Source organism: Mangifera indica, chromosome 12 (genome assembly GCF_011075055.1).
Source record: "Mangifera indica cultivar Alphonso chromosome 12, CATAS_Mindica_2.1, whole genome shotgun sequence".
In the NCBI taxonomy this organism is placed as follows: domain Eukaryota; kingdom Viridiplantae; phylum Streptophyta; class Magnoliopsida; order Sapindales; family Anacardiaceae; genus Mangifera; species Mangifera indica.
This window is the reverse complement of record NC_058148.1, coordinates 1,263,747-1,290,786: the sequence shown is the minus strand read 5'-3', so window position 1 is coordinate 1,290,786 and position 27,040 is coordinate 1,263,747. Positions and strand designations below refer to the sequence as shown.

At 34.1% G+C, this 27,040-nt stretch overlaps 2 protein-coding genes and 1 pseudogene across 2 annotated transcripts; 1 reads left to right on the top strand and 2 right to left on the bottom strand.

The window, feature by feature from the left end:
• The first annotated feature begins 796 nt into the window (after window positions 1-796).
• On the top strand, window positions 797-3,765 carry LOC123193096 (annotated as a pseudogene).
• An 8,598-nt stretch (window positions 3,766-12,363) lies between these two features.
• LOC123192814 (stromal 70 kDa heat shock-related protein, chloroplastic-like) lies at window positions 12,364-16,671 on the bottom strand. Its single transcript, XM_044605473.1, has 8 exons — window positions 15,853-16,671; window positions 14,783-15,035; window positions 14,576-14,655; window positions 14,349-14,491; window positions 14,156-14,254; window positions 13,763-13,952; window positions 13,166-13,564; window positions 12,364-13,070 (listed from the first exon to the last, which is right to left on the bottom strand). The coding sequence occupies exons 1-8, from the start codon at window positions 16,420-16,422 to the stop codon at window positions 12,663-12,665; spliced, it is 2,142 nt and encodes a 713-aa protein (XP_044461408.1). The 5' UTR covers window positions 16,423-16,671; the 3' UTR covers window positions 12,364-12,662.
• A 5,287-nt stretch (window positions 16,672-21,958) lies between these two features.
• Window positions 21,959-26,741, bottom strand: LOC123192813 (stromal 70 kDa heat shock-related protein, chloroplastic-like). Its single transcript, XM_044605472.1, has 8 exons — window positions 26,103-26,741; window positions 25,272-25,524; window positions 25,018-25,097; window positions 24,774-24,916; window positions 24,563-24,661; window positions 24,227-24,416; window positions 23,683-24,081; window positions 21,959-22,698 (listed from the first exon to the last, which is right to left on the bottom strand). Exons 1-8 carry the CDS (start codon window positions 26,667-26,669, stop codon window positions 22,312-22,314), a joined length of 2,118 nt encoding a protein of 705 aa, XP_044461407.1. The 5' UTR covers window positions 26,670-26,741; the 3' UTR covers window positions 21,959-22,311.
• Between the last annotated feature and the right edge of the window lie 299 nt (window positions 26,742-27,040).

Genomic DNA, 27,040 nt, shown 5'->3' with positions numbered 1-27,040 from the left:
ATATTATAAAAACAATTGAAAATACTCTTTGACCATTAAAATATTAGGATTAGATTCGAACCAAACTGAGTTCGAGCTCGCTTGAGCTCGAGCTTGGCTCTGTTTATATATAGCACAGCTCGAATTCGTGAAAGTCTAGCTCTAACTCGGCTTAAATTCGACTTATTTTAAGCTTAAGTTTTTAACTATTTTGTTATCAAAACAACGTCGTTTTAATATATATTGATCAAAATAACGTCATTTTGTATCAAAATTTTTAATTGAAAATTTTGACGAGTAACTTGAGCTCGAGCTCGAGGTCGACCGAGCCTATATAAGGCTGACTCCTTTCAGGCTCGTTTGAATGGGTTCGGCTCGAATCTAACCCTAAAAATAACTGTTTAATTTTTGACTAAATGTGGAAAAATGTTATTTGTCGATTTTAAGAGTAGTACATTGTCTTTTTAAGATAAATCAGGTTAGAAATATCATTCTTTCAATTAAAAATTATACCTTATATCTTCCCATAAAAAGGGTTATATTAGTAAATGAATCTTTCTCAAATATTCGCAGTATATAAAGCCGCAATATGAATCGGCACAAGTGTCGGACTGAGTCTTAAAAATTGCATGCAAAGATAAAGAAAATAAAACAGAAAAAAGAAAATTCAACCCCCCCCCCCCCCTGTCGTCTCCCCTTTCTCCCACCAGTAATTTCATCCTTTTCTTCACATTCAACCATTTTTTTATTTCATTCTGTTATATTTATATTCATCCAAACCGACTCTTTTTTTTTTTTTTGTAAAGTTGGTCTATCTATGGGCATTGACAGTGGCAGCGGCGGCGGTAGTGCGGGTGATGAAATCTTGTCGACGCCTTCGTCTTCTCCTCCGAAACGGGTGAAGTTTTTACGCAGTCATGGTGGGAAAATATTGCCCAGAGCCGTTGATGGTAGCCTCAAGCATGTGGGTGGTGAGACACGTGTCGTTGCTGTGCCTCGTGATATCAATTTCTCTGTTAAATAATTACATTATTTGTATAATGCATGGAATAAGCAATTCATTTGTCCCTGTAACGTTGCCGATAATGTGCCATTGTTAATGCAGACAACTTATCATTGTAGTATCATAAAATGGGTTTTAGTATTCGAAATGTAATTGTAGTAGTTGAATGACGATTGAGAAAGAAATTAGGGGTGGTACGAGGATAAACCTCATCCCTTCAGCTAACTTTGGGAGAGAAACAATAACACTTTCCAAGGTCTATCTGAAACAATTCTATTCAAATCCATCCCAAAAGCCCAATTTAAGGGGGAGGTTTCTTCCACTTTACTCCAATGCGAGGTTGTTGATGGACCAATGTGGGAGGATTGTTGAGTATCATATATATGTAGCTAAACTAGTTGGGTGTTAGTATATATATCCTAAGAGGCCCAAGAACACTTGAAACAGGAAAAAAAAAACACGGAGTTTTGATTGATCTTATAATAACTTTATCAAGAGCTAGTATCATTACATTTAGTTTCTTTGATGTTTTTGTATTACACTTCCAAGTGTGAAGTATGATACTTGAATCTCATATAGGAAATTATGAGCTTTTGATATAAGTTTTATATAGTTTTGGATTCTTTAATTTCAACAATTAGTTTTTGAAGTGTGATTCTCCCAAGATTTGAAGAACTATTGTTTGATGGATAGATGAAAGCGATGGAGGAGTTGATGGAAATTTGTGTGAATTATATTTGGTTTGAGAGAATTCTTGAAGTTGAGATGGTGTATGTATTGTGGTGGTTTAAACTCTGATTATGTAGCCAACGAGTTGACTACTGTATTAGCAGATACTGCAAATGTAGAAAATTAATAAATTGATTAAGTGATGATAGGATCTTGAAAATGATGGTCATGGTCAGAGGTGAATTCGATCTGAGTTAATTTGAGATCAAATTAAATTTATTATACCTAGTTCAAAATCGAACTTACTTGAACTAATACACAATATCACTAGAGTATTGTTGATATAGTGAACAGTATCATTAGAAAGCGAATAATGTTGTCAACAAGAGGAATATTATCACCAAATGAACAAACGAACTAATCTCAAATTGAATTACCGAGTTAAAGCTTCAACTTGAGACTGGCCTGTTTAAGTTGAAAGGTTGATTAAAGCCAAATCAACTCAAATAAGATCCACCATTAGTTGGGGTTCTGATTTTGAAGCAAATGTCTTATTTAATTTGTGGGAACAAGCTCAATTGTGGTTTTGATTTAAGGTTGGATTTGATCTGAGTTAAGTCTAAATAAGGGCCAATTTGAGATTGACTTAAATCCAAAAAAGTTAGATTGAGATTAACAAGTTAAGGCTCAAATTTAGTTTGGAAACAAAATAACTTTAAATTTGATTAGAGTCGATTAGAACTTGAATTCTTGGATCGGTTAGAAATCTATTTATTTGAGGAAATAAACCCAATCCTTAGGTTCGAAATTGGCTCATTTGATTTAAGTTCGAGTAGCTCAGATTGAATCCAAGGGTCTTTTTATTGGTGAAATTCATGCATGCTCAAGTTGGAAGAAAGTATAAAGAGTAATTAATTAGTGTTGGATTGTTGATTAAGTCCTAATTCACATGTTAAAGAACTAATTAAGGCTTTAATGTTCACACTTGGGTAAGGGTAGTTTTAATTTGAGTCAAGCCAAGCCCAGGGCAGGCTCGAACCTAGTCGGAGCTCAAACTTGTTTGCAATGGTGTACAACATCCTAAAAGATTATCGACAAAATGTACAATGTTGTTGAAATGAATGGAAACAGCGGAAAAACAAATAAGTTGAGTTGAAGTTTTAGCTCAAGTTTGATTCGTTCAAGTTGAGTAGCTCCAACCAATCCATCCCTATAGTTGGGGTGTGAGGCTTAGGTGTTGGTAAATTTTTTTATGTGAATTTGGTAAACTATAATTCATTTTGGCAATCAGAATGTATAATTTAAAGGATTCCAGAGCCGGAAATTTGCATAAAGTTGTATGAATCAGTTGGATTGCAAGTTTGAATGACTAATGTGTCCTATTTTCTGGGTTTTTACAATGATTTTCCAGGGCTAATGAAGAAGCTTCGCACAATGTATGAAGGAGACATGGTTCTCAAATACCAGCTGATTCCTGAGGATCTAGAATCCCTTGTATCTGTCCGAAATGATGAAGATCTCCGGCACATGCTCGAGGAATACGATCGTCAAATCCTCAAGGCAATCCCAAGCTCAGAACCTTTCTCTTCCCATCAAATCCTGTCATACTTGAGAACCAAACTGGCTCCATAGACCCCCAAAGTATCGAACAACATTACATTGATGCCATCAATGGCATTGTCCATACAACCGGTCAATGGAGACTCCCTCCAATCAATGCAAGCCATCCCTCATTCAGCATTTCCTCCGCTTGTTCGTCCCTGAATTCTACCTCCCCGGAGAACATCGCTACTGATTCTTTCCATCTCGACCTCGTCTTGAACTTGGAGGGTTACAAGGGCAGTAGACTCCCCATGCACAGGGTTAAAAGCTCGCCAAGCTTGTGCAGTTTGGGTGGTGGTGTCAGCAGTGTCGGTTTCCATGGTGGGAAGGGCCATCACTTCCACCAACATCCACTGCATTTTCAGACGAACTATCTGCAACAACCACCATACGCGCATGGTTACAGGTCTGAGGTCACCGTATGCGTCATTGACACAGAGGGATTTCCTAAGGCCAGTGACGATAGGGCATGGGCAATATCCAGTCTACACAAGAAGCAACTTAACAAGTAGGAATCTTGTAAGAATTGGGAGTCATATTAAGTATGGAATTGATGAGGCAATTCATGTAATTAGGAGGCCTCAAAGAGCCGGCAGTGTTCCAGTTAGTCCAAAGAAGGATAAGATTAAAGAAAGGAGACCAGTTGATAATATGGGTCTGGTGAATTGGTAAAAAAACAAAGTATCTTTTGTATCCGAATATTCCATTTTGTAAGAATTTGACATGGTATGAAAATTTGTGTTAACAATTTGTTTTTAATGTGCACAATACGCATACCTTGTGGCGCATGTGTACAGTACATATTATTGCTTTTGGATGTTACTTTTTTCTTTCAAGTAGAATTTGATAACTTCCTTCCTTCTTGTTTGTATTTCAGTTTGTTTTTGGCTACTGTCATAATTCTCTACGAGTGTTTGTGTTATTCATTGATTTACCTTTATTGGGCATTCAAGCTCAATTTCTTGGACTAGCAAAGAAAACCAAATTATTCATTCTATCTTCCTCCAAAGATGAGTCAAACTCTGCCTGTTGACATCTCTTGTTTCAATATACTTACTTCAAACGTGTAATAAAGTCATTTTTCTGAAAAATAAAAAACCCCCAAAAACTTATGTAAATAGAATTTGTGAATTTCTTTATGATATATAAAGCACTTGTTTGCGTTGAAAACTTGACAAAAACAAGTTAGAGAATTATGGTATTCATCTCCTGTGGACAAGTCAACACCTTATATTTTGACAAGAAACTGTTGAAGATTTGGGAAAAATAATTGACACTTGAAAACTATTAAAATTTGGTCTTAAATCAATTTGTAGCATGTCCTTAATTATTTTGCTCTTTATTGGTAACCAAATTTGTCTAGGGAAATTATATTAAATGTCTATTTTACCTTTTTATTAAGCAAAAATACCTGTTCGGCAAATTCTTAAGCAAAAATGTCTATTCTTAAGCAAAAATGTCTTAGATTTTTTTAAAATACCAAAATTACCTTTCACCACATCTATATAAACCTTCATACTTTCACTCTTATTATATACACTTTTCATATTACTCAAACACTCACTCTCACTCTCATTTTTACTTAATATCAATTACTATGGATTCGGTCAGAGGGAAAAAGTTCATATTTCTAAATTCGAGTAAAAAAAAGTCAAATCGTGAAAAAATATATTTATACGAATTTTAACTCAAAACTTAATTTTATTTATTAAATTTAGTTTGTATGTCATGTAAAAGGGGTATTTGAATATTAGATAATAATTTAGAGGTTAAATGAAATAATAGAAAACTATGGGGGGCATTTGATATTACACAATATATAAATGATTTAAATAACAGATTAAGAATATATAGATATATTTTGATACAAGATAATATACAAGGGTGTTAAATGAAAGATTAGATAAGTATGGGGGGTTAAAAATATTACAAAAATATGGGGTTATATTGATATTACACAATATATAAAGGATTTAAATAACATGTCAAAAATAAATAGATACATTTTGATACAAAATAACATACAAGAGTGTTACATGAAATGTTAGATAATTATAAAGGAAAATGAAATGTTAGAAAAATATGAAGGATATTTTGATATTAAACATTGTACAACGGTTTTAAATTATATGTTAATAATAGATAGATACATTTTTATACAAAACAACATACAAGGGTGTAAAATTAAAGGTTAGATAATTATGAGGGAAAATGAAATGTTAAAAAGATATGAGAGATATTTTGATATGAAATATTGTAAAAACGTTCTAAATGAAATGTTAAGAATAGATAGATGCATTTTGATACAAGACAACATACAAGAGTGTTAAATAAAATGTTAAATAATTATAGGAGGTTAAATGAAACATTTGAAAAATAAGAGGGGTATTTTGATATTTATCAGTGTAAGACTATTTTAAATGGTTATTATGGACTTTTTTATTATAAATGATTAATTTTTTCTTAAAATTTGCCATTGTAAGAGTCATAATTATAATAGCTGGTTATGTATCGGTTCGTTATCAAAGAAAATAGATTCAAGGGGATGACAACACAATGAAATATGTTGGAGGATCTAAACTATTGATTAAAATTCTCTCTGGTACAACATTTGAGAGATTTATTCAACTTTTGAAGAAGTCTTGCGATTTTGATCCAATGAAAAACTACCTCCAACTATCAATAAAGCTAAGAAAAATTGAGATCAATTGCCCCGTACGAATCCAAAATGATGAAGATGTTCAAGGTCTTATTGATATGTTTCAATACTTATAAGAATATTTTTTTTTTTTTGGTTACATGTACCTCGATAAAGGACAGGAAGAAAAAAAAGAAGAAGAAGTAGAAAACGAAGAAATTAGCGGAGTGAAAATGGAGTATGATTTGAAAAAACGTGATTAATTTCAGTAATGATATATTGTATATTGCAAACTCATTGGCTCATGGAGAGAAAGATAAGATTCATGATTGGGGTGATCTCGAGCATAAGTCACCTATTACTAAGGATATGAACAATTTACAGCTTGAAGATCCTATTTTGGGTGGTGAAAATTATTCTGACCCATTTTTTGATAATGTCCCTACTGATTCGCTTAGGTGACTTTTTTATTTTTTTCCACAACCATCAACATTATCAGGTGGTACAAGATCGATCCGAGAGAAAAATACTGTAAAGTTTGGTGATATTTTTCATAATAAACAACAATTGAAAGACTCTATGAAGCAATTTGCTCTGCTAAAATGATTTTAATTCAAGGTCAAGAAGTGTGATAGGGGGCAATGGAATTTTAAGTGCGAGGCTGAAAACTGGCAGTGATATATATCTGCAACCAAATCCAAAGTCGGTGAAGTGTTTCAAATTAATCAGATTCAGTTGATCAAATAATGTCACATCACTGACAAACTGGAGCCTGAGCTTTAGATCAATTAATAAGATCAAAATTTGTGTTGATTGATCAAATTTATTGGTCAAAAAAAATAATTGTGGACATCGTCGACCGGTATAAAATTGACATTTCATATTCACAGGCTCGACGGGCAAGTAATTGGACTTTAAATTCACTAAAGGGCTTACCAGAAGAATCATTTATGCGTCTTACCAGATTATTGCTATAATTTACAACGTGCTAATCCGGGAATCGTTACAGCTATTGAAACGGACAATGACCATCGATTTAAATATTTTTTCATGGCATTAGGATGTTTTATTCATGCATTTAGAGAATATCTTTGCCTATTATTCGCATTGATGTTGTTTTCTTTAAAAGTCGATATTTAGGTCATTTATTCCTTGCGGTGGGCCTCGATGGGAATTACCAGATATACCTCATTGGTTTCGATGTCGGTAAAAAAGAATATCACAACACGTGGTATTGGTTCTTAGGAAGATTAAAGAATGTATCCATGACATCTCCGAATTGACGATAATCTCGGATCGACATCATGTTATATACTCTGTAATGGCTAAAGTATTTTCAGATGTCCACCATGGATATTGTTCTCATCGCTTTTTGTGTAACATGCAAGCAAAGTACAAACGAGACTCAAAGATAACATGTTTAAACATGTATTAAATTTTTATTCTGTTTAACCTTTTTACAAATTTTGATCATAAAATTCTCATATTATTTAAGAAAATTATATTAAATGCCTTAAATTAAGTGGGTTCAAACGAAATTACCAAAAACAATTAGGATTAAGCAAAAGTACCCTTTTTTTATTAAATGGCCAAACTGCTCCTATATATAAATCAAGAATTTTACATATTTTCTCCTTTATTTTTCCACGGTTTTATTATGTAAATTCAAAGAATTTTGCGTCTCCCATAATTATCCCATGGTTGTTCCACGGGTGAAGCGATTTTCATCAATTTTTGTATTTTTTGACAACCCAAAATGACAAACAAGGTTAGTAAATTTTCTCTACTGTTCTTTGAATCAATTTATTTTTAAGATTATTGAGATTTAAGGGAGATTTTGAGGTTTAAAATTTTAGGGTTCTAATTTTGAATAATGCATAAAATATTTTGATTCTTGCTTGTTTTGATTGAATTTCTTAAGGGGTTTACGTTATAGAATATGTATATTTGATTTATGTTAAAATTGGAGGTAGAAACAACGATTTTTTAGTCGAAAAAGATGTTAGAATAGTCGGCGCTCCTATTTGTGGAAACAGTGGATTCCACGGTTATGAGGAATTCTCCTATGGTTGGGAGAGATTGACCATAAGTTGGGGGGCAAAGTAGCTTTTTCAAAATATTAGAAAGTTGCGGCAGAGCGGTTAGTCTAATGGGGATTTTTGTGAAATTTTACATGAGACAGTGCGCTAATGTCGTGAAAACCGTAGATTGGGGGGAAATTTAATTTTTTTTAAACTACAAGGGCTCTAAAACCAACAAGAGTAAATGTAATTGGTCAAACCAACAAGAGTAAATGTAATTGGTCAAACCTCCAATCGTGCAGACTTTGACAGAGGACCGTTGATCTTCTCGTCCGTCCAAGGGATAACAAAGTTAGGGCATTCATTTGTAATTTGAAAAAATATTAATAACACATATGTTAATAACAAACATAAGGGAAGAAATATATGATCAAATACATAGTTATTAACAATTTGGTACGTACTTACATGGTTCTCTTCTCGTAAAACAATCGTTATGCAGTACCACAAATGAACTCTATTAGCATCGTAATAGGTAGACCTTGTGCATGTCAAACAAGGGCATTAAACAACTCTGCAATATTAGTTCTCATGATGTTGTATCGATGCTCAAAAAGTGTGCTCTGCTCCATCGCTATAATCCACCCTCACGTAGATAAACCCTAGTTTGAGGGTTTATCGCATCAAGAGATTGCATCATAGTCTCAAAATCTACTTTTGTATATGATTTTACAGCTTTCCAATATGTACCTGCAAGGTGATAAATAATATGAGAACTTTATAATCAAAATGTATAAAAATGTTAAACAGAATAAAATCTTAATTGTTGTTCGCACAAATGGTGATGACAATAACATCCACGGTAGACATCTAGAAAGACTTCAGTCATTACAAAGTATATAATATGATGTCGATATGAGATTATCACCAATTTAGAGAGCTTATGGATACATTCTTTAATATTCCTAAGAAACCAATATCACCTATCGTGATCTTCTTTTTTATCGACATCGAAACCAAGGGAGTATATCTAGTTATTACCATCGAGACCCAACGCAAGAAATAAATAACCTTGATATCGATCTTTAAGGAAAACAGCGTCAACGCAAATAACAGGTCGAAGATATTCTCTAAATGCACGAATGGAACATCCTAATGCCATGAAAAAATACTTAAATCGATGGGCATCGTCCATTTCAATAGCGATAACAGTTCCCGAATTAGTATGCGGTAGATTATAGCAATAATCTGGTAAAAGCATAAATAATTCTTCCAGTAAGCCCCTCAATGAATTTAAAGTCCAATTTCTTGTCCGTCAAGCCTGTGAATATGAAATGTCAATTTTATACCGATCGACGATATCCATAATTATTTCTTTAGGTCAATAAATTCGATCAATCAACACAAACTTTAACCTCATTAATTGACCTAAAACTCGGACCCCAATTTGTCTATGATATAATATTATTTGATCAACTGAACATGTATAGATTAAACTCATTTGGTTGATTTGAAACACTTCCCCGACTTTGGATTTGGTTGCATGTATATACCACTGATAATTTTCAGCCTCGCACTTAATATCTCATCGCCCCCTGTTAAACTTCTTGACCTTGTATTGAAATCATTTCAGTAGGACAAATTGCTTTACATATTTCAATTGTTATTTATTATGAAAAATATCACCAAACTTTACACTATTCTCCTCTCGGATCGATCTTGTACCACCTGATGATGTTGATGGTTGTGGAGGAAAATCAAGAACCACTTAAACAGATCAATAGGAACATTGTTAAAAAATTATCCAGAATAATTTCTACCACCTAAAATATGATTTTCAAACTGCAAATTGTTCATACCTTTGGTAACAGGTGGCTTATGCTAGAGTTCTACCTCTTCAAAAGGAATATCAGTCATGTTATTTCTATCAAAGTCACCTTAATCGTGAACTATATCTTTCTCTCCATAAGCCTATGAGTTTGCAATGTACAATGCGTCAAAAGCTGAATAAATTCCTCAAATGTTATTCTGGAAGGAATTTTAATCAACAGTTTAGAGTCTCCAACATATTTCATTGTATTCTCATCACCTTGAATCCATTCTCTTCGATAACGAACCGATACATAATCACTCATTTTAACTATCAATTCTATAATGACAAATTTTTGAAAAAAATTAATCATTTATAACAAAAAAATTTATAATAATTATTTAAAACTCTTATAATGATTAATATCAAAATACCTCTCATATTTTTTTAATATTTCATTTAACCCCACTCTTGTATATTATCTTGCATCAAAATACATCTATCTATTTTTAACATTTCATTTAAAATGTTCTTACAATGTTTAATATCAAAATATCTGTCATATTTTTTAAACATTTTATTTACCTCTATAATTATTTAAATTTTAATTTTATACCTTTGTGTGTTGTCTTATATGAAAATGTATATATCTATTATTAACATATCATTTAAAACTGTGTTACAATGTTTAATATCAAAATACCTTCATATTTTTTGAACATTTCATTTTCCCTTATAATTATCTAACATTTTATTTAACACTCTTGTATGTTATCTTGCATCAAAATGTGTCTATTTATTCTTAACATGTTATTTAAATTCTTTATATATTGTGTAATAACAATATAACCCCATTTTTTTTGTAACATTTTTTTAACCTCTGATACTTATCTAACATTTCATTTAATACCCTCATATGTTGTTTTGTATCAAAATACATCTATCTGTTCTTAACATATTATTTAAATCCTTCATATATTATGTAATATCAAAATACCCCCCATATTTTTTTAACATTTCATTTAACCTCTAAAATATTATCTAATATTCAAATACCCTTTTTACATTACATATAAACTAGAGGTAATAAATAAAATTAAATTTTGAGTTAAAATTCGTATAAACAGAATTTTCACGAACTAATTTTTTTCGATTCGAATTAAAAAATACGAACTTCTTCCTTTCGAACGAAACCATAATAATTAATATTAAGTAAAAATAGGAATGACAATGAATATTTAAATTATATGAGAAGTATGTGTAATAAGAGTAAAAGTGAAAAAGTTTATATAAATTAGTAAAAAATAATTTTAGTATTTTGAAAAAAGTTTAGGACATTTTTCTTATAAATAGAAAAAATAAACACTTTTATTTAAGAATAAAAAAAAATAGATATTCTTACTTAATAAAAAGATAAAATAAACATTTAATATAATTTCCCCTGTACTTTTTATAGAATCCAGGTCTCAAATTACGAAAAAAGTGGTGGTATCTATAAAGGAAAATACTTCCACTAGCCCCCACATTTAATGTATTTCCACCAATTTTTTCAAATTTACATGGGGTGAAAAATCCACCAGACATGCAACAATATATATATATATATATATATATATATATATATTGTTGCATGTCTGGTGGATTTTTCACCCCATGTAAATTTGAAAAAATTGGTGGAAATACATTAAATGTGGGGGCTAGTGGAAGCATTTTCCTTTATAGATACCACCACTTTTTTCGTAATTTGAGACCTGGATTCTATAAAAAGTACAGGGGAAATTATATTATATATATATATATGTTTTGGTTAACAGGAGTCTTTACTTGGGTCAACTAAACAGGTGAAACCACAAGATCAATACAGTATATAACATCACGTTTTGAACCCATATCCTTTTGTTGCATAAGTGTCCCCACTGTTTTGGCCACTCAAGCTTAAAAAAACTTCTAACATGAGTCTCCCCCAATCTACGCCAACTTCAACAGTGTGCCACTGATTGCTATTAGACCTAAATCAGTGTGCCCTTGTCTCAAGAACTGGAGACCACTTTTGTATTTAATTGTATGCAACAGAACATCATCATTATTTGGTTATCATAACTATCTAAATCGAATTCCTTGTATACCTAGATCTAGATAATTAATTGAGTCTAACATTTTTTTTATTCCATAATATATGGAATAAGGTAAAATTTATTGTGACTGAATAAACAGAATTGATATTATGTCATTGCTAGGGCGATTTACATGATTCCATGGAGATATGAGACTTTTTGATAAATAGGATTAATTCAAAACATCCGAAGATGGAAATGCGGGAATGTCTACAATTCCTGGGTTCAACCAGATACAATTTGGAAGGATTTTTTTACCATGAAAATCTCTTTTGAATTGGAAAGCCAAGAAAACCAGTTTATATAATAATATCATTCTTAATCTTAAAGCTTCAAAAATCTTATATGATGAGAGCGATAAATCCTGTCCAACCAAAAGCAGATTGAATTCCACTCAACTTGCGCATGGTCAAGCCAAGTAAATAGTATCATTTAAAGTTACCAACAAGGTAAACAATATCATCTGTCACAAGATCACCAGAAAAAAGGCTTTTGCTTCTCTTTTCAATTATATTCAAAACATTTTCTGAATCAGAAAAATAATTTGATAACAAAGGTATAATGCATACATGCAGAATATTTTCATGGAGAATCCATCATTTCCTGAATCGAAAACAATCATATTTACACAAACAGCACGGGCTTTTACTCGGACCAATTATGCTACTATGAGTACCTACCTATTTAGTGTTTTATCCTCTCTCTATATTTCCTAGAAACATTTCAAATTTGTTCCTCATGATAACCCAAACCATCTTACATCCCTGCAAAATCATTTTCTTATACACAATTCCAATTAAGTGGGAGAAAAAAATAATTGCCTCTCTCACTTGCTATCAGTGAAATCTGCATCAATGACATCACCATCAGGTCCCCTGTTTGATGAGTCTGAAGGGCCAGCTTCACCACCAGTTGCTGGTCCAGCACCTGGGGTAGTTCCTCCTGCACCTGGTTGGTTGTAAAGGGACTGGCCAATCTGCATGACTTCCTGATTAAGTGCAGCCATGGCATCTTTTATTCCTTGGCTAGAGCCGCCTGCAACTGCATCCTTCAGCTCTTGTAATTTTGCCTCAACTTTCTCTTTCACAGGCCCGGGGACCTTGTCTCCAAGCTCCTTTAGTTGCTTCTCTGTCTGGTAGATAACGGAATCTGCCTGATTCTTTGTGTCTATGGCATCTCTCTTCTTTTTATCCTCGGCAGCAAACCTCTCAGCTTCCCTAACCATTCTCTCTACCTGCATATTTTAATCCAGAAATTCCTTCAGCTCTCATCCTACCAGACCTCAGGGTAAATATTTCACTTGCTATAAATTATGAAAATCAAACTCACCTCATCACTGGGTAAGGTGCTAGCACCTGTAATGGTTATATCTTGCTTCTTCCCGGTACCTTTGTCAACAGCGGTGACAGAGAGAATACCATTGGCATCAATATCAAATTTGACTTCAATTTGAGGAACCCCACGTGGTGCTGGTGGGATGCCATCTAGACGGAAGCTACCAAGAGATTTATTGTCCCTAACAAACTCTCTTTCACCTTGAAGCACATTAATCTCGACACTGGTTTGCCCATCAGCAGCAGTTGAGAAAACCTCTGATTTGGAAGTGGGAAGAGTAGTGTTTCTTGGGATGAGCTTTGTCATAACACCACCAAGAGTCTCCAGACCAAGAGACAATGGTGTCACATCCAAAAGCACAATATCACTGACATCTCCAGACAGAACACCAGCCTAGAATATAAAGAAAGTAAATAATGTGACATTGTGGATCTGAAATGAAGAGAGCATTGAAACAACAAATTATCCTCAGATTCTAGTCATAAGTAGTAGTAGACAAGAAATCATAATTATCTATCTTCCCACATAAGTTTCCGCTTTGAAAACAGATTAAGCTTATAATAAGAAATATTTGAGTATGGTTGAACCAACCTGAACTGCAGCCCCCAAGGCAACAACTTCATCAGGGTTGACAGTAACATTGGGATCCTTTCCTGTCATCTTCTTTACAAGTTCCTGAACAGCTGGGATACGCGTTGATCCACCAACAAGGATCACCTCATCTAAATCTTTGAATGAAAGTTTTGCATCCCTCAGAGCATTTTCAACTGGTGTCTTTAGCCTACAGAAGATATATGGCGAGATGAGACCAAAACAAAATATACTAGGAGGCAAATGGTGATAAAGTAGAAAGGACAACAACATACAAATATCTAACACTGAAGGGGTACACAACTAGATCCATATGTTCCAATAACCGTATCTTATCAATACACATTTCCACATGCGAAGATGAGCAAGCTAAATCAAATCAATATTAGGTACCTGTCAAGTAGATCTGAACACAATTCCTCAAACTTGGCCCTTGTAATGGTGGTGTCAATATGTTTAGGTCCATCTGCGGTAGCGGTAATAAAAGGCAAACTGGAAAAAGTAAAACAGAAAACAATCAGTACAGGCAACTGGCACAGATGATATGCAGATGTGTGCACACAAGATAGACATACAAGCAAAATACCTGATGTTTGTCTGAGTCAAGGATGACAGCTCCATCTTAGCTTTCTCGGCAGTTTCTGTTAGCCTCTGAAGAGCCTGTTTGTCTTTCAAAAGATCAATGCCTTCATCTCTCTTGAAGTCTGCAGCAAGCCAATCAACAATCCTCTGCATTCATTTTCAACTAACTGTAAGTCTATTGAGCACCTAAACAAGCCAGAGAATCATGTGCATAGTAATGAAAATTCACACCTTGTCAAAGTCATCACCACCCAAGTGTGTATCTCCTGAAGTAGAAAGCACTTCAAACACTCCATCACCAACCTCAAGTACTGCAATCAAACAAAATGAATAAGCCAATATTGAATTTTTTGAGCTTTACTAAATTCAAATGCAACAATAATATTCCCAAGGGCAGATACAGAAGACAATAAGACCAAACAATGTCTGAAAAAGCACCTGAAACGTCAAAAGTACCACCACCAAGGTCAAACACTAGGATAGTCTCATTATTTTTCTTCTCAAATCCATAGGCCAAAGAAGCAGCAGTAGGCTCATTGATGATACGAAGAACTTCTAAGCCAGCAATACGACCAGCATCTTTTGTTGCTGTTCTCTGGGAATCATTGAAGTAAGCAGGCACTGTGACCACAGCTTTAGTTACTTTATCATTTAAAAACTTTGATGCGTCATCCACAAGCTTCCTCAGAACCTAAATTATAAACACAAAATAAAATGATTATCAGAAAATATTCTGATTATAGTCATATAAGATAATTTTTTGAAAATCAGAAAAGAAAATACAAAAAGACAATCTCCAGTGCTGCTAGGCCAAAAATCCTCAGACCAAATCATCTAAGTCACAGAATGTCATCCCTGGCTACTATTTCCCAACCACTTATTAGCAAACAGCAGGACCCATTACCAGCTAAAATGAAACCATAACTAAACTAGCACATAACCATTGCACAACCCAAACATTCAAAATAAAATTCCTCAAAAACTGAGCATTCAGCAATGTACTTGCAGGCCTAAGTAAACAAACTCCACATTCAAAAAAACAATCATTTGGCGTAAGACAAATAATTAATAAATGAACACCCTATTTTCGCATCTTTTATAAAAAAAAAAAAAACCTTATAACCTTTCCCACCAAAGCCAAAATGAGCCAAAACCACACACACAAACTATAACTTTAAGAATTCCATCACAACCCAAACATTCCCACCGTTCAAAATTTTAGCGAACCACCACCAAAAAGAATCAAAGCCAGCATAGCCATATCTGCCACACGGAAACATAAACTTAAAAATTCCACTCCATACACCCCAAAATCGAAGCTTACACAAACCCAACGCCAAAACGAATCAAAACCAGCATAACACATTTAAAAATATATATAAAACTGAACACCTTAAAATCCAAACTTTTCACCACAGGCACCAATAAAATGACTAAAAATCACACAAAACACAAAGTTTAAAAGAACCTCGACAAACTCGAAACTCTCAGAAACACCCCTATTATACCTGAGCTGAAATCTCCTCAGCAGCAAATTGCTTCCCAATAGCAGGACAGTCCAACTTCACATTTCCATTCTCATCCCTCAGCACCTTATAACTCACCTGCTTCAACTCTTCGTCCACCTCCGACATCTTTCTCCCAATAAACCTCTTCACCGAAAAGAACGTATTTTCTGGGTTCACAACCGCCTGCCGCTTCGCGATTTGCCCCACCAACCTATCCCCGTTCTTCGTGTACGCCACCACAGACGGCGTTGTCCTCTGCCCCTCCGCATTCGTCACTATAGTCGGCTTCCCTCCCTCCATAGCCGCCACCGCCGAATTCGTCGTCCCCAAATCAATGCCCACCACTTTCTCATTCACAACCTTCACCGGCCCCACATTAATTGCTCGTCTGCTCCTATTATTTACCTTCAAAAAGGCGGCGTTGTGAAACCCAAAACTGGTTCTCCCAACCCTTTGACCCAAAAATACCGTTCTAGCTCCCGATGACTTATGCTCACCGTTTCGCTTCGCTCTTGAACCGTAAGATAAATTTCCCAGAAAGTGAACCTGAGCGGTTGATGAACAAGCCATGACTTTTTAATTTTTTCGCTTCTGGGTTTCCCAAGAAAAGGGGCCTAGTTTGAGTAAGACTTCTGAGAGAATTGGAGATGCGCTTGAACCATGAGTTGAAGAAGGGGTGAATAAGTAGATAAGAGAATCGTTGAGAAGGGTCTAGGGGGAGAGAGAGTGACACGTGGCAGGGTTCCAGAAAGATCTTAGGCTTTGTGGGCGTGGCTAGCTGGTTGCCCGGTTAGGTTTGAGTTTTACGGGTGCAGTGACTGGCCGGATGGAAAGATCGAGGGAATTCAGTAGCTTTGTCTGTTTTCGGGCAGAATTGGGCCGGGCTGAGTTCATTTCAAAACCAACCTGCTATGGGATTTAGCGGTAGGTTGAAGTAGGGCTGGATTCGAGTCAAACCGAGCTCGGCTCACAGCCAGCTCGGGCTTGGCTCGGTTTATTTATGATCAACTCGAGTTTGGTTTGAGCTTGACTCGAATCGAATTTGGTTCGAGTTCGGCTCGACTCGATTCAGCTCATTTTTCATATCAAAACGACATCGTTTTGTATATATATATGGATCAAAACGATGTCGTTTTGTATAAAAAATTTTAAAAAAAAATCTACCGAGCGAGCTCGAGCTCAATCGAGCCGAGCAAAGCCCGGCTCGTTTCAAGCTCAAACCGAGCCGAGCCGAGCTCGAGCTTGAGTCCAGCCCTAGGTTGAAGCAAACTCGACCGAGGTTTGGTTTATTGTTCGATTTAAATGAATTAAACTTAAATTAAGTTTGAACTTAGCTTGTAATCACTGTTGATGATGGAGTTTGTTTTATCAATGATTTTTTCTTTCTTTGATAATCATTCTTCTTCTCTAGTTATTTCTCTTTTTTATCTTTTCTTTATCATTGATCAATAACTTGCAATTTTAGTTTAATATTCAACTTAAACTCGACCTGTTAAAATATGGAAATATATGTTAATCAACACCATTAATAAATGTAGATAAGAGCATCAACAGTGTTAAAATAGTGTTGTACACGAATCATGGCTACTCAAATTAAAAACATTATTGAACACAAAAATATTAAAATAGTTTTAGCTAATTTGGAATGATATATTGTATTGCACTCAAAAGACATATTTTATTCATATTATATACTACTTTAACATTAAACATTACCAATATCATGTAGCCGCCTGTCACCAGTATACAATCAAATGCCGAGGAAAATTGAAGCATTTTTAATGCCGAGATCACGGAGGGCTAAATGGACATTTCTGATGGCAGGGAGAAGAAAAGTTGAGAAATCCGGCGTCATATCAAAGACGTCGTTCCCAACTGAGATTAAAGAGATTTTTGACAGCGGGTAAAATGGCAGCACGTGACGTGATGGTAGAGCCACTGGAGAGCTAAAGAGCGGTTGAGAGGAGAAGGAGGTGTTTGTGTAAGAAAAGGCTCATATTATTGAAGGATCGGAGCCAGGGAGGCGAACAGAAGCGAAGTTTAGAGAGGTTACAGTGGAAGCAATACGTTCAGGAGACGGTGGCGTTGGTAGCACCGTGGTGGCGGCCGTAGTGGTAGGGGGGAGGTGTGTAGGTGATGTGGATGGTAGGAAGCGAAGAGCTTCCATGGAAAAGGAGAGGGAAAGTTTCTTGGTTTCTTGGTAACCGACGGAGAGACAAACTATTTGGTTATGAATTGTGAAATACAAGAGAATGGGGATAATTTCTGTTAGGTTCGGCGGGAGAGTTCACACCTGACCTTAACTGTCTGTCAGCATCCAAATTGTTCTTACTTATGGTTTCCCACTTGTTTAATTTAATATATATGTAATAATAGCAACGACAATGCATAAGAAACGATATTTCCGTTAGATTTGACGGGAATTAAAAACTTGTGCCGTATGAAGGCCCGGCCCAAGTGGCATTTCATAAATAAAGAAATAACTTAAAATTTTTTTATTTTCCCAAAGTTGGCTATCATTTTTTGAGGTAGTTTCTTCAAGAACACTTTTTATTCGATAAATCTCATTTGTTTGTTGCATTTCTTTGTATCAAATTATTTTTTATTGTTTATTTTGATTCAAATCCATTTTTATTTTGTTGAATTTCTTTCAATATTTTAGTTTAATGCATTCTTAATTTTGATTCTTGAGTTATATTTTTTTAGTTTTTACTTGAAGAGCTACAAATTTTATTTGGCCATGAATTGTGAAAATATAAGAGAAAACTTGCTCTGTATAAAGATTCGATTTGAATAACATTTCATAAATAAATAAGGAAGAAATCTTCTACTTTCTCGAAGTTGATTGATGTTTTGTGTTCTTCATTTTTCAAAAAAATTTCTTCAAAGACAATTTTTCTTCGATAAATGTCATTTGTTTGTTACTTTTCTTTGCATCAAATTATTCTTGATTGTTTATTTCTATTCAAATCTATTCTTTTTGTTAAATATTTTTTAGTGTTTTAGAGTGAGGTATTCTTGAGTCGTCATATTTTTTGTTTTTACTTGAAAGGTTCATATTTGTTACATCTTCCTTAAAATATAAAATAATAAACACAATCAAATATAAAGTATACATTTTAATTTTTTTCCACTATAAATTAGAACGGATTCAATCTTTTTATTCGATAAATATCATTGTTTGTTATATTTCTTTATATCAAATTATTCTTGATTGTTTATTTTGATTCATATCCATTCTTTTTGTTGAATGTTTTTCAATATTTTAGATTGAAATATTCTTAATAATTTTGATTCTTGAATTATATTTTTTAGTTTTTACTTAAGAGGGTTCATATTTGTTACATTTTCTTTCGAATGTAAAATAATAAATACAATCAAATATGTAATATACACTCTAACTTCTCTAGTATAAGTTAAAATGAATCATTTGTGTCTTCGATTCATTTATTGAACGAGTTGAATAAAATAGAAAATCTTTTATTTTTCAAGAGGAGAATATTAGAACGTTTTTTTGTTGGTTGCTTTAATAGCACTTTTTATAATTCTTTGGCTTCTCTTTATTTTTGAAAGGATGAATTTAGATTTTTCACGGTTATTGCTCAGAGTCTTTTCTTTTTGTTAATATATTCTTTAATTTTAAAAAAAGATGCTATCTGTGCCAGGTGCAGCGGTGGCCGACGCAACCACCCTCATCGTTTAAGAAATCAACTCCGCTACCATAATATATCGGCCCGTTTTATAAACCAACCCCAACAAGAGACTGACAGGGAGGTGTGTGTGTGTGTGTATATACATATATATATATATATATATATATATATATATATATATATATATATAAAACTAGAATAAAACAGGTTTATGGTTTGATATCCTCTATAAATTCTGACAAAATGTTGATATTCTGTGACTTGTAGAACAGCATCCTCAAACGGCGTATGGATACCCATGCCCTGCCTGCATTCTCACAACAATCTATGTTCCTGCATATTATTATGTGCGAACATATATCTCGGCCTCAATAAGTTACGTTGCACCTGCGGCGTCAGCATCAAATGAAATTGCTCCGCCCCAAGCTGCTCCTGCTGTGGATGATTTTCCACCGGCAACTTGACATAAGGAGATTCCTGTCACAGGTAGAGAAGACATAATGGACTCAAGATTGCTAATCATTTTGTGTTCTTCTAAGTTTGGTAACAGCTTTCTATTATACCAAGACAATATTAATCTACGATATAATTGAAGTTTATATGCAGGGGCAGACTCCTTCCTACCCTCACATTTTGAGAAAAATCAATTATTATTTTTTAAATATTATTTTTATTTTAAATTAATGTATAATATAATTCAAATTGTAAGTCTAAATCCCATAAATTTCTTAATCAACTATTCACTTTCAAATTTCTAATCATGTTTATTAAATTAAATTCTATTTTCAAAGTGAAATCATAGTTGGATCCTAATCACCGAAGATGATGCGCTGAAAATAAAATTCTAAGGAGGAAAATATAACTTTTCAAAATTTAATTTTAAAATGAAGTTATTAATTTCTTAAACTAAAAAAAAAAATGATAAAATTTTATTATTTTTAATATATTATAATTAAATGAGAATTTAACTCTTGAGATTACTGGTTATAATAATTTTAATAATTAATAAGTGAAATTTTGAATTTTCAATCCATAACAGCTATGAGTTTGAGGTTTCAAACAAATCTTCTTATGCCAAGTTGCCGGTGGAAGATGATCAACGGCTGATGGAGCGCCTGCAAGCTCAACAGTCATAGGCAGAGTAGAGAAGACGAAATGGAGTTATTAATTGTAACGACACAATATTAATTGATTTATGACATACTTGAAATTTATATTGCGTGACATAGAAGATTCTTCTATATTTTTATATTTATTGGTGTTTATTTGGAATTAAAAATTTTTTTTCCATGAAAGAAAATAGTTGATTTTGGAGCAAATTGAAAAAAAAAAAAAAAACCTACTAAAATGAAACGTGCACATCACTTGGTCACAACAATTTGAACTAAATAAATTGATTAAATTAATCTCTAAAGACTTGACTGAAGATAAACTATCTGCTACAACTGAGCTTAACAAATATTGAGGACTAGGTAAATTAATAGATTTAGGCCAAAGGACTTGTTTCCACCTAAAAATTATTTTTTTTCTAAAGTTTTCATTTATTAATAATAAAAAAACTTAAACGTTTATCCATCTGTTAATTTTCATAGTTATTATTAAAGATAAAATTGTCATTTAGTAAAGAATTTAAAAAACTAAAAATTTATTATATTTTTCCCCACTAAAGTTTAAAAATCTAATATTTTTTCTTACTATACCCAAGGTTTAAAAAGTGATAAATTATCTCATCAGTTTTTTTTTTTCTTTCTTCAGTGACCACCTTAGTTTTAACCGACAACCAATCTTTATTGTATCTTCCTTTTTCTTCGATAACAAATCTAATACTTGAACTCTTTTATTCTTTATATATTACACTTTCCATTATCCTTAAAACAAACACTCTAACTCTACAAGTTTACTTTAGAGTTCTTTGGTTTTACAATGGCTTTAAGGTGAGGATGAGGGAAAGATTGTTTGGAATAAATTCAGGAAAATTAATCAATTTATTACTGCTACAAGGAATTTATTATAAGATATATATCTACAAGGTTTAGAGGAAAACAATTTATCATAATAACACAAACAGAAAGTGAGAGTTGAAAATTTGAAAGCAATATTTATGCTTTTTATATTACCATTATGTGCTAGTATTTTAGTGTCTTCTTATCCATTTCACTTGCTGCATGGAAGATCAAAACACCACCAATTTGTATCATTTCATGGTTTCTAAAATGAAATATATTTCTTTTGTGTCTTGTAATGATTTTGGAAAATGTTGAGAGGTTGGGGAAGGAGAATGATGGTATAGCCAAATGGGGTGTTTCTGAATTTAAAGCAAACATCGAAGGAGCTAAGAGAAATTCACCCCTTCAATATTAAGAAATATGTTTCAATTTCTCTGAATTAATTTATATTTTGGATGACACTCGTTAAAATATAGCAACAGAAAGATAAGCCTTGGGACATTTTGCTTTAAGACAAAACAAAGCCTCTGATTTTATTCAAGAGACTGATTGGTCACTAACTGGCCCATACGATGATATCCAATCTCTCATCACCATCATCCACAGTACAAAAATTAAGCTTCCTGGAAAGAGAGACAACGTACACCTTCTCTTTTGCCGGGGATGATTCTAATATGACATAATGACAAATATATTTATACTAGGTCTCTCAATCATCCTCTGTATTCCCAAAAACAATATGAATCTGCTCTTCATGATAACAAGATGACGGAAAAACTTGGCTCAAACCATGCCGTATCCCTAAAAGAATCAAATTCCTGTTACATATAACCAGAACGGCGAAAAGACTGAGCAGTTGCTCAATTGCTTGCAGTGAAATCTGCATCAATGGCATCTTCACCAGGTCCCCTGGTTGATGAATCTGTCGGTCCAGCTTCAGAACCGGGTGCAGGTCCAGCACCTGGCTGGTTGTAAAGGGACTGACCAAGTTGCATGACTTCTTGGTTGAGGGCAGCCATGGCATCTTTCATTGCTTTGGTTGACTCTGTTGCAATTGCATCCTTAAGCTCCTTTAGTTTTGCCTCAACCTTCTCTTTGACTGGAGCAGGAATCTTGTCCTCAAGCTCCCTCAGCTGCTTCTCAGTCTGGTTGACAACGGAATCTGCTTGGTTTTTTGTGTCTATTGCGTCTCTCTTCTCCTTATCCTCCTGTGCAAACCTCTCAGCTTCTTCGACCATTTTCTCCACCTGCACATTTTCATTCAAGACATTCCCTCATCACTATTTTATCATAAAGGATTAAGAAGACCTTTCAATGGCCCAAAAAATAAAAAAATCATGCAATTTCAAAGTCCATATCATCGCAAATCATTCGAAAGGTGAAATATTTTTAAAACTGGATCGATAATTCAATTGATTGTTTCACTGGTTTATAATTCGACCAATCTAATTGGTCTATTCAATGAAACAATTAGATTAAAAAAATTTTCATCTTATAATACAAAAAAAAAAAAAAAACATAATTTTGTAATTTATTATCTATCAAAGACATTTTAATAGATATAAGATGTCTTTTATAGATTATCTAATGTCACTATCATATAATATTTTAAAACTTTAAAAGTTTGTTCATTATGTTATGAAATGTTAAAACCAAGATTTTTTACCATTTTATAAAACAGTTATTTCAATAGATATGAGATACCTTTTTTTTTTTTTTTTTTTTCATTTTATTTATGTTTTTTTTTTACATATTTTTAAAAATTGATCTAGTCTAATATATAATAATCAAATTACTAAAAAATAATCAAACTTTGGTCAAACTCAATTCTGTCAACTTTAACTAAGTCAAAGCCTACTCTAATTTTTAATATGAACTGAACCAAGCTTAGAGTCGATTTTAGGTTCAACCGATTGAATCGAACAGTCCAATTCAATTTTCAAAACCTTGGTGAAAGGTTGATTGAGTTTGGAAAATTCCGCCTCAAGCCACTTAAGCAATAAAGATAATTAAGTTTTTTACTCGTAGCTTATAAAACTGTAAGACTCAAGGCAAATTTCACTCCCAACTAGGGCAATGGCAGAAGCTAAAATCCATCAAACTTATGAAAGGCAAAACAGGAACTAAAAAACATTAAAAAAAAAAAAAGAGAGAGAGAGAGTTTAAAGAATAAGATGAGGCATAAGCAAAAACGAAACAGCTATCAAATCAGCCAGTTATATCAAAAATACCTCTTCTGTAGGCAAGGTGCTAGCACCGGTAATAGTGATGTCTTGCTTCTTGCCTGAGCCCTTATCAATGGCAGAGACGGAGAGAATACCATTGGCATCAATGTCAAACTTAACCTCAATTTGGGGAACCCCACGTGGTGCCGGTGGGATACCATCAAGACGGAATCTGCCAAGAGTTTTGTTGTCCTTAACAAACTCTCTTTCACCTTGAAGGACATTAATTTCAACACTGGTTTGTCCATCTGCAGCCGTTGAGAACATCTCCGATTTTGAGGTGGGTAGAGTGGTATTTCTTGGGATTACTTTTGTCATAACACCACCCAGAGTTTCTAGACCAATAGATAGTGGGGTTACATCCAAAAGCACAATGTCACTAACATCTCCAGCCAGAACACCAGCCTAGAATCACAAAAATAAAGCACGAAAGATGTCAGGTCCATACATAACACCAAAAATAAATAAATAAATAAACCCACAAGTTTATCAACAGTTTGCTGGCAATGAAATCTGCATAAAAACCATCAGTCAAAAATATCAAAGCTACCTGAACAGCAGCCCCCAGAGCAACAACTTCATCAGGATTGACAGTAACATTGGGTTCCTTCCCAGTCAACTTCTTCACCAGATCCTGAACAGCAGGAATACGTGTTGATCCACCAACAAGTATCACCTCATCTAGATCGTTGAAGGAAAGTTTTGCATCCCTCAAGGCATTTTCAACTGGTTTCCTGAGCCTATAAAGGATAAATTGCAGAGATGAGTGTCACAAAGTATTAAGACCAGAAGCCATGTGTAGGACAAAAGCCACAAGATAAAACAGATGAACATCTAAAGGTTGATACACTTTTTAGGAACATTAAAAAAAGTAAGGTAAAGGTACCTGTCAAGAAGATCAGAACACAATTCCTCAAACTTGGCCCTTGTAATGGTGGTCTCAATATGTTTAGGGCCATTTGCAGTGGCAGTGATGAAAGGCAAACTAGCAAAACAGGGAGAAAAAAAAAATGAATGAAATACACACATCAGGGGAGGGATTGTCCATGTTCCATGCAGAGAGAAATTGAGAATCACCTAACTAACAAGCAACATACCTGATGTTTGTCTGAGTCAAAGATGACAGCTCCATTTTAGCTTTCTCAGCAGTCTCAGTTAGCCGTTGAAGAGCTTGTTTGTCCTTCAAAAGGTCCATGCCTTCATCTCTCTTGAAGTTTGCAGCAAGCCAGTCAACAACCCTCTGCATTCATACATGATAAGCAAGTCCATTCAGCAGCCAAACAGAGTACAATTAGGAAAAAACCTTATACATGCATAAGAACATGAGGAAATGATTCCAACCTTATCAAAGTCATCCCCACCCAAATGCGTATCTCCTGAAGTAGACAGCACCTCAAACACTCCATCACCAACCTCAAGCACTAGAATTAAAAAATTTGATAATACAAATATTAATGAAAAAGATACTCAAATATTCATGTATGAACACAACTTTTAATCAAAGGAACAAAAAGTTCACGGAAATTTGACTCAACATAACTACTTTCTAACCATAGAATAAATACAGACATGAGAGAGAACTTTTCACACAGTACCTGAAACATCAAAAGTACCACCACCAAGATCAAACACTAGGATAGTCTCATTGTTTTTCTTTTCAAATCCATATGCTAAAGAGGCAGCAGTAGGCTCATTGATGATGCGAAGAACTTCTAAGCCAGCAATACGACCAGCATCCTTTGTTGCTGTCCTCTGCGAATCATTGAAATAAGCAGGGACTGTGACCACAGCTTTAGTCACTTTATCATTTAGAAACTTCGATGCATCATCCACAAGCTTCCTCAAAACCTTAATTACAAACAAAATATAAATATTATTGACAAAAAATCTAAGTCTGTGAAATGAGACAAGAAAAAAATATAAAAAGAAAGCGAAACAAAACCACCGATCCCACTCAACCAATTAAAGTGAGCTCCTTTTGTCGCCAAAAACACTAATAAACAAAACTAATTATCTTTTACCCTTAGAAATACCAGATCATTCACACAAAACAAAACCTTTTATTGACCAAATCCACATTAGAGCATGAGCAAAAAGACCTTAAAATCCAATAATTGAACAAACCCAATTACAAAATTTCCAACAGATAATCCTAAAATAAAAAGAAGAAAAATAAGACAAAGTACAAAGACCCACAGCTAAAACCAACTAAAATCCACGTAAAAATATCAACTTCAACATTAAAATCCAAAACTTAAACAAACCCATCACACAGGAACCCTAAAAACCCACAAAAAAACAAAACATAAAAATGATAATGATAATGATAATAATAATAAAATTCAACCTTAGAATCCAAAAACTACATAAACACACCTCTCAATAACCCACAAACAACAATTGAGCAAAACCCTAATTTCACACACCTGTGCTGAAATCTCCTCCGCAGCAAACTGCTTCCCAACAGCAGAACAATCCAGCTTCACATTCCCATTCTCATCTCTCACCACTTTATAACTTACCTGCTTCGACTCCTCATTCACCTCCGTCATCTTCCTCCCAATGAACCTCTTCACGGAAAAGAACGTATTTTCTGGGTTCACAACGGCCTGTCGTTTCGCAATTTGACCCACTAACCTATCCCCATTCTTAGTATAGGCCACCACAGAAGGCGTCGTTCTCTGCCCCTCCGCGTTTGTCACAATTGTCGGCTTCCCCCCTTCCATAGCCGCCACCGCCGAGTTCGTCGTCCCCAAATCAATCCCCACCACCTTCTCATTCACGACTTTAACGGGACCCACGTTAAAATTCCTTCTGGCGTTATTGTTTAGCTTCAAAAACGATGCGTTTGGAAGCCCAAAGGGTGCTTTCCTCCCAACTGTTTGACCCAGAAACGCAGTTTTCGGTGAGGCTGATTTACAATTCAAGTCTCTTCTGGGACTAAACACAACGTTGCCCAGAGAGTGAAATTGCGATGCGAAGGTGAAAGCCATGATAGATTTCTGTTCTGAAAAAGGAGGAGAAGACGAAGATGAAAGATGATAGAGCGGCGGAGAAATTTAACAAAGCACTGTGTATAGATAGAGTAGTGCGCAAGAAACCACGAATTTCATGTTAGTCCCCATGAGTTTCAAAAACTAGCAAAAGCATCCTACTTTTAGTCTGTAATTTTTAAAGTTTCCAAGAGGACAACTAGTTCAAAAACAATCAAAATAATCATATTGATGATATTGTTAACTTGAATATTAGATACTTGATTGGTACGTCTTGTTCATGAGTAAACCTTATAGTAAACGAGATAAAGATATATCAATTTAATGTCGTCGAACCTATTATATCATGAGTCATATTATATTAAGTCCTG

Excerpts from the sequence above, each read along its gene's own strand:
- LOC123192814 (XM_044605473.1), bottom strand. The coding sequence starts at position 16,422 with ATGGCTTGTTCATCAACCGCTCAGGTTCACTTTCTGGGAAATTTATCT. Across the intron at positions 14,656-14,782 it reads TGGTACTTTTGACGTTTCAG|TACTTGAGGTTGGTGATGGA; the intron begins GTGCTTTTTCAG and ends GTTTGATTGCAG. Across the intron at positions 14,255-14,348 it reads TTGACTCAGACAAACATCAG|TTTGCCTTTTATTACCGCTA; the intron begins GTATTTTGCTTG and ends TACTTTTTCCAG.
- LOC123192813 (XM_044605472.1), bottom strand. The coding sequence starts at position 26,669 with ATGGCTTTCACCTTCGCATCGCAATTTCACTCTCTGGGCAACGTTGTG. Across the intron at positions 24,917-25,017 it reads GTGGGGATGACTTTGATAAG|AGGGTTGTTGACTGGCTTGC; the intron begins GTTGGAATCATT and ends GTATGAATGCAG. Across the intron at positions 24,417-24,562 it reads TGTTCTGATCTTCTTGACAG|GCTCAGGAAACCAGTTGAAA; the intron begins GTACCTTTACCT and ends TATCCTTTATAG.